Raw genomic sequence first — 7,189 nt, 5'->3', positions numbered from 1 at the left:
TAAGGATGGTCCGGGCCGCTTCATCCAACAATACCGCTGAATTAAAATAAGACGTTGGTGGTAAGCAATATGACTATCACCGCCCAAAACTCTTTGTGTTCTACTCGTGCATATTATATATGCATAAACCTGGCTCTGATACCACTGTTGAGGAACGTAGCATGCAATTTCAAAAAAATTCCTACGCTCACGCAAGATCTATCTAGGACATGCATAGCAACGAGAGGGGGAGAGTGTGTCCACGTGCCCTCGTAGACCGAAAGCGGAAGCGTTTGTTCAACGTGGTTGATGTAGTCGTACGTCTTCTCATTCCGACCGATCAAGCACCGAAAGTATGGCACCTACGAGTTCTACAAACGTTCAGCTTGATGACGTCCCTCGAAATCTTGATCCAGCAAAGTATCGAGGGAGAGTTCCGTTAGCACGACGACGTGGTGATGGTGATGGTGAAGTTATCCATGCAGGGCTTCGCCTAAGCACTACGTGAATATGACCGGAGGCGTAAACTGTGGAGGGGGCGCCACACAAGGCTTGGAACAATTGTGTGTCTTAGAGGCGCCCCCACCCCTGTATATAAAGGGGCGAGAAGGGAGGAGGCCGGCCCTAGGCGCGCCCCAAGTGGGAGGAGTCCCACTTGGGCTCCTAGTAGGATTCCCCCCTTCCTTTTATTGGAGGGGGAAGGGGGAAGGAGAGGGAGTGGGAGAAGGAAAGGGGGCGCTGCCCCCTCCCCTAGTCCAGTTTGGACTCCTCCCGGGGGTTGCTCCACCCCTATGTGGGCTGGTTTGCCTCCCTCCTATGGCCCATATGGCCCATATCTTCCCCCTGGGGGTTCGGGTACCCCCCTGGTACTCCGATATGTACCCGATACATTCCGGAACACTTCTGGTGTCCGAATACTATCATCCAATATATCAATATCTACCTCTCTACCATTTCGAGACTCCTCGTCATGTCCGTGATCTCATCCGGGACTTTGAACAACATTCGGTCACCAAATCACATAACTCATAATACAAATCGTCATCGAACATTAAGCGTGCGGAGCCTACGGGTTCGAGAACTATGTAGACATGACAGAGACACTTCTCCACTCAATGACCAATAATGGAACCTGGATGTTCATATTGGTCCCTACATATTCTGCGAAGATCTTTATCGGTCAAATCGTAATGACAACATACGTCATTCCCTTTGTCATCGGTATGTTACTTGCCCGAGATTCGATCGTCGGTATCTTCATACCTAGTTCAATCTCGTTACCGGCAAGTCTCCTTACTCGTTCCATAATGCATCATCCCGTAACTAACTCATTAGTCAGATTGCTTGCAAGGCTTATTATGATGTGCATTACCGAGAGGGCCCTGAGATACCTCTCCGATACTCGGAGTGACAAATCCTAATCTTGATCTATGCCAATCCAACTAAACACCTTCGGAGATACTTGTAGAGCATCTTTATAATCACCCAGTTACGTTGCGATGTTTGATAGCACACAAGGTATTCCTCCGGTATCCGGGAGTTGCATAATCTCATAGTCAAAGGAATATGTATAAGTCATGAAGAAAGCAATAACAATAAAACTTAACGATCATTATGCTAAGATAACGGATGGGTCTTTGTCCATCACTTCATTCTCCTAATGATGTGATCCCGTCCATCAAATGACAACACATGTTTATGGTTAGGAAACTTAACCATCTTTGATTAACGAGCCAGTCTAGTAGAGGCTTACTAGGGACACTGTGTTTTGTCTATGTATCCACACATGTATCAAGTTTCGGTTAATACAATTCTAGCATGAATAATAGATATTTATCATGATATAAGGAAATATAAATAACAACTTTGTTATTGCCTCTAGGGCATATTTCCTTCATATTTAAACCCTAATCCAACCTATCTGGAAAAGTAGTTTTGCTAGCGATTTTGAATGCACACAAGTATTTTTCTCACCATTTCAAATGTCGTGGAGAAACATAATGATCGGTTCAAGCTCAGGAGGAATGCATGTGGAGATATAAGTGTGAGCCCTTTTATAAAGTGTATCGCGACTGTTCGACTGCTAGCCTGTGGGTATTCTGCCGATGCCGTTGATGACTATGTTCGCATTGGAGAAGGTACAATCTTGGAGGCTATTCAAAAGATACATAAGAGTCTTGATTGATATATTTGGGCTGGAGTACTTGAGGGAAACCAATGAGGAAGACACCAAGAGGCTGTTGGCATTAAGGGCATGTTCGGAGGCTCTCTAGCTCCACGCTTCACAGATTCCTGGAGGGGAGCTGAGCCGAACGAATTACCACCAAGAAGCTAGAAGTGAGAAGCTCAACCGGACTTCGGTGTAAAAACACGGAGTACCAAAAGCCCAGCTCCATCGATTTGGAAAAGGAGAAGTTCACCGAATTTACAAGGAGCTGCCATCACCAAGTCAATTTAGATCGAACCGGTATGCTCGCTGTAACAGATCACTCCTCACTCCCTCGATGGAATCGGTACGAGGGCTCCTTCTCTCGCTGAACCGCCAAGTTGGGCTGCCTCCAACCGGCCCAAACTGGAGCCCAACCAGGCCAGCTAGCTCCAGATGGGCTGCACCGCTGGGAGAAGCCACTAGAGCTCCTGAACGCTTTCCCATCGCTATGTGAGTGAGAAGCTACGTGAGGAAGCGGAATTTGGGAAGTTTTCAGAAGTTGGAGAGCCTCTGAACATGCCCTAAGTGAAGAAATAGGATGGCCTAGGAGGGTAGGATCAATTGATTGCATGCACTGGAGATGGAAGAATTGTCCTGCAAGGTGGAAAGGTCAGCACAAAGGCCACTGCAACCAATCCAACAATCATTCGTGACTCTTGACGCTATTGCATCGGAGGATCTATGGATTTGACATTCATTACTTGAATTGCCTGGACCTCATAATGACATGATGTGCGTTCGAGATCACCACTGTTTGCTAGGCTTGTTGCCGAAGAGGCTCGTTCTTACAACTACAAGGTCAATGGCCATGAGTACACAGTGGGTTACTACCTTGCGGATGACATATATCCTCCATGGGCCACATTTGTCAAGACAATCTCACATCCAAAAGGTGTCAAGAGTCGATGATGAAGGATGTGGAGAGAGCTTTCTGTGTGCTTCAGAAGCGCTTTGCCATCGTTCGGGCCCTGCCGAGTATTGGAAGCCCAAGGTTCTGTGGAAAATCATGACATGCTACATCATCTTGCATAACCTGATCGTCGAAGATGAGAGAGGCATGTCCGAGAACTATCTATACATCACCAATGTGAATCCTGTTGAGCCGGAGCACGACGCAAATAGGATACAAAGACTCCTCACGGCACATCACAGGATCAAGAACCAAGAAGTTCATCCCCATCTCCAACATGATTTTGTTGAGCACCATTGGCATTTCCATAGCACTTCGTAGTTGTGCTTTTATCATGCTATTCACTTCATTGAACCCTTTTGTGTGTTTGAATTTGAATAATTTGGTTTGTACACTATGAATTTGTAATATCCATGAGTGTGAAGCTTAATTATTATGTTTGGATTTAATATTAGTTCAAATATTTAATATGTGTGCAAACTAAAATTGATTTTTTTGGCAAAAACAATTTTTTACTCCAAGTTTAGGGGATCGGTTAGAAACGACCAATTTTTAAAGGAGTAAAAGTACTTCTCTAAATGATACTTGACCGTTCACTCCTCTTAGTTTTAGGGTATTGGTTAGAGTTAGTCTTAGCCCATAATCCCCTATAGTTGTAGCAAATCTCGGGTTGGATGTTCGGCTTCTCTCAAGCTATCCACGGACACGTGCTGACGCGTCCACGAACATTGTGCGGCGTTGGAGTTGCCCTTAAGCCGCTAGTTAAAAGTTTTGCCTGGTTTTGGTGATGGAGAGACGATGATGATGACATGGCTTCAGCTCGCTCCGGTGCTGTAGTCACCGTTAGGTGGTCTACAGACCTCCAAATAAAATAAATTAGCTGTAATAATCACATCAAATAAAAAAGGTGGAAAATAAAAATAGATGAAATAGCAAAAGAATACAAAGTTTCGAACTCACAGCTTAATAGATAATTGTGCTAACCAGGACGATACCATAATTTCTTTATTTCTTCAACTTTGTTGGTGTACATGAGTATATATGTGCATTTTTCACACCCACTAATAAATTATGGAAAAAGTAAAAACATTCATATTTTCTGTACTGTCACGCTATTGTGTGACCTCATGATATCTCATTACATGGTAGGAATATTTTCTGTAATGTCATCACTGCATTTAATGACATTGATAATGTTATTTATCTAAAACTGGTGTGTGACTATATGGTAGGAATATATCACTTTCCAGTTCTGGTGCTTCCTATTTTTCTAAAACTTGCCAAATATGAATGTTGGGAGACCTATTTTTCTAAAACTTGCCAAATATGAGTGTTGGATGACCTATTACCTCGTTCAATCTAGACCCTTGGATCAGAAATAATGGTGGGTCCTTAATAGTTGGGACCATCTTAAAATTTGCCTTAATGTAATTGCTATGCTCTGTGGCCAGCATGACAGTGGCATCTAATCCCACTCCGAGAGATAAGATCGATTTCCCCACCTTTCTTCCTTGCAATCTTTGTGAACACACTCGCTGCTGATAGGCATCCATGACCCAACTTTACCCGACCCATCATAATCACAAGACAAGGGTTCCCATCCATAAAGTACAGACCATGGAACCCGTCTCTACCCCCTTTGCGTCGGCTTGAAAACTTCTTGGCGGGTCCCGAACCGATAGTGGAAGATTTCAAAATTTTCCGCCTTCAACCGGGCAGAAAAGCAAGCGGAGAGAAGACAGGCCACGCCCGGAATCCTCTTTCCTCCTCTTTCCTGCCATTTCTACTCCCAGATGGCGGCTGACATGGCTTCGGGCTGCGCCAAGAGGAAGCATGGAGGGGAGGCGAGGTGCCGGTGCAGATGCCGCCATGTCCACGTCCACTACCACCTGCCGCCCAGGCGGGTCTCGCTTCTCCGGTGGCTGCCTCGCCCTCGCCTCTCGCTGCTCTTCTCCTACCTGCTGATTCCTCCCGTGCTCTTCTTCGCCCTGCTTGCCTTTGTGGTGTCGTTTCTCTGCTTCACCTTGCTCTACTTCGTCGCCTCGCTCTTGAGCAAGGATGACAATCTCGATTCCGTCAAGAATGGCGGCATCGGCCCTGCCAGCGACGTCGAAGACAGTGGGCAAGAGGGGAATTCAGAGGCGAAAGGGGAAGCTGCGAGGCATGTGGCGGAACACCTGACTGGTGATTCTGCTACGGCTGAAAATTCTTTCAGGAGACTCGAGATAAAAGAGGTGCGTGCTGGTGGATTCTCTCAAGTATCTTGGAACATATCAAAGATGGCTTCATCCGATGGTTGCCTCGATTACGAGGTGCCGGTGCGTACCAACGACGATAAACTGGTCCAGGATGTGAATATCTTCGAGACAAGCAGCGCCATGGCTGATTTAGAGGAATTTTCCGGATGGCGTCAGGTACAGGATGTGCCGGTCGATTGGTTTGTGGATGAACACAACATCAGAGTGGCCAGCAGTAGCACACCAAGTGATTTATTTCCATCTCTGTATTCCACTGATTCAGCTGAAATTCATGATTTGCCTGACATGGACGAACCGAGAGGGATGTCACCGGACTTTCTTGCTGAAAGCAAGCAAAATATGGTTGTGCCATCAAATACTTCGTCTCATCATCATAGTATCAGCGACGAATATGGTGAAGACTATTGTGACGATAGGAAGGAGTTATCAGCTTGTGGTACATATGAAATCATTGATTTCATTGACAAACACGAAACAAGAGACCAGGCACCTGACGGTTCTTTTGTTGAAGATGAGGAAACCGGACAGTTTGAATCCTCAGGTGAAGGGAGTACCCAAGAAAAGGATGCAAATAGTGTACTTGAATCGGTTGTTGATAGCATAGCGACTCTGGAAGATTTTCGTGGAAAGCAAGAAGTACAAAAGGTGCCCGAAGTTCTGATCACGGAGGCAAATGCAGAGCAGAGTGTTGGCGCTTCAAACGAAGTTCAGGATTCCAGCAGCGAGAAGGAAGCATCAATGGTGTCACTCCATTCTGTTTGTGAAGATACAGCCTTCTCTGATGTTCCATCCAACCATTATTTTTGTTATGAAGATGACAAACAGGAAGAGGTTACCAAACACAGCACAGCAGAGGCACCCGATCCTGCATCTGCTGTAGTTTGCAACATCTTTGAGAACCGTCAGACACCAAAAAGAGAGGCATTTGATGGTTTCCAGAATGACGACGAAGCCAGAGAGGTGGCCTCACAGGAGAGTCTGGGAGATGAAGCTGATCAAATTAACGATGACTCTGCCTCGGAGGTGAGTCAAAAGAGCCTTTTGTTTAGTTTTCTTCATTATAAGTAAGCTGTCGGCTGAAATTTTCCCGGGTTCATGTTTCAGTTGGATTTGAAGGGAGCGCATTGTGGAGCGCCACTTCTGAGGAGGTCCCCATCACAATGGTGGAATTTATGTGGAGTCGTTGATGTGTTTGCTGGCTCCGGGGATTAAATGAAAGGTGATGCTATTCATGGCTTCCTCTGGTCCACTCCGTTTGTCAGGCTTCCGTGTTTTGTAACTTCATAAAGTGTTTTCCTTGTCGATAAAGTCAAGACAGCTATGCTTGAATCAAGCTGCAGTGCTTTTTCCTTGAAAGAAATGTCTGAAACTAGGATAACATAGCAACAATTATTTTCATTGTGATGAATTGTCCTTGCATTGTGAATTGTCATGACTGCGGAAATGTATGTGTGAATTGCTTGACCTATTCACTTAAAACAAACATATACTCCCCCGTCTCAAAATAAGTGTTTGTACTAAATCAAAGACACTTAGAGCAGCAACAACACGCAGACCCATTTCGTACACACATGTCCGTTTGGGTCAAAAATGGACACAAAAGTCGGCATGTCCGTTTGGGTCAAAAACGGACACAAAAGTTGGCCCAAGTGCCGACCCAAACGGACGTGCTTCCGCTTTTTGTCTGCCTGCCGACCCATTCCTGGCCCAAATTTGAGCCTCATTTGCATCGACGCGGACACGAAACGGACGCGCACGATGCCCGCCTACTCCTCCCCCTGGCCCGCCCGTCAGTGGATCCATTCTCTTCCTCCCACCGAAAGCACGCCCCCG

At 45.8% G+C, this 7,189-nt stretch overlaps 1 protein-coding gene across 1 annotated transcript; it reads left to right on the top strand.

The window, feature by feature from the left end:
* The first annotated feature begins 4,754 nt into the window (after positions 1-4,754).
* LOC119307870 lies at positions 4,755-6,689 on the top strand. The gene is made up of 2 exons (XM_037583962.1): positions 4,755-6,379; positions 6,461-6,689. The coding sequence occupies exons 1-2, from the start codon at positions 4,892-4,894 to the stop codon at positions 6,566-6,568; spliced, it is 1,596 nt and encodes a 531-aa protein (XP_037439859.1). The 5' UTR covers positions 4,755-4,891; the 3' UTR covers positions 6,569-6,689.
* The last annotated feature ends 500 nt before the right edge of the window (positions 6,690-7,189 follow it).

The sequence above is a fragment of the Triticum dicoccoides genome, chromosome 5B (genome assembly GCF_002162155.2).
Source record: "Triticum dicoccoides isolate Atlit2015 ecotype Zavitan chromosome 5B, WEW_v2.0, whole genome shotgun sequence".
Lineage (NCBI taxonomy): Eukaryota > Viridiplantae > Streptophyta > Magnoliopsida > Poales > Poaceae > Triticum > Triticum dicoccoides.
The sequence above is the reverse complement of the archived record's forward strand: the minus strand, read 5'-3'. Positions and strand labels throughout refer to the sequence as shown.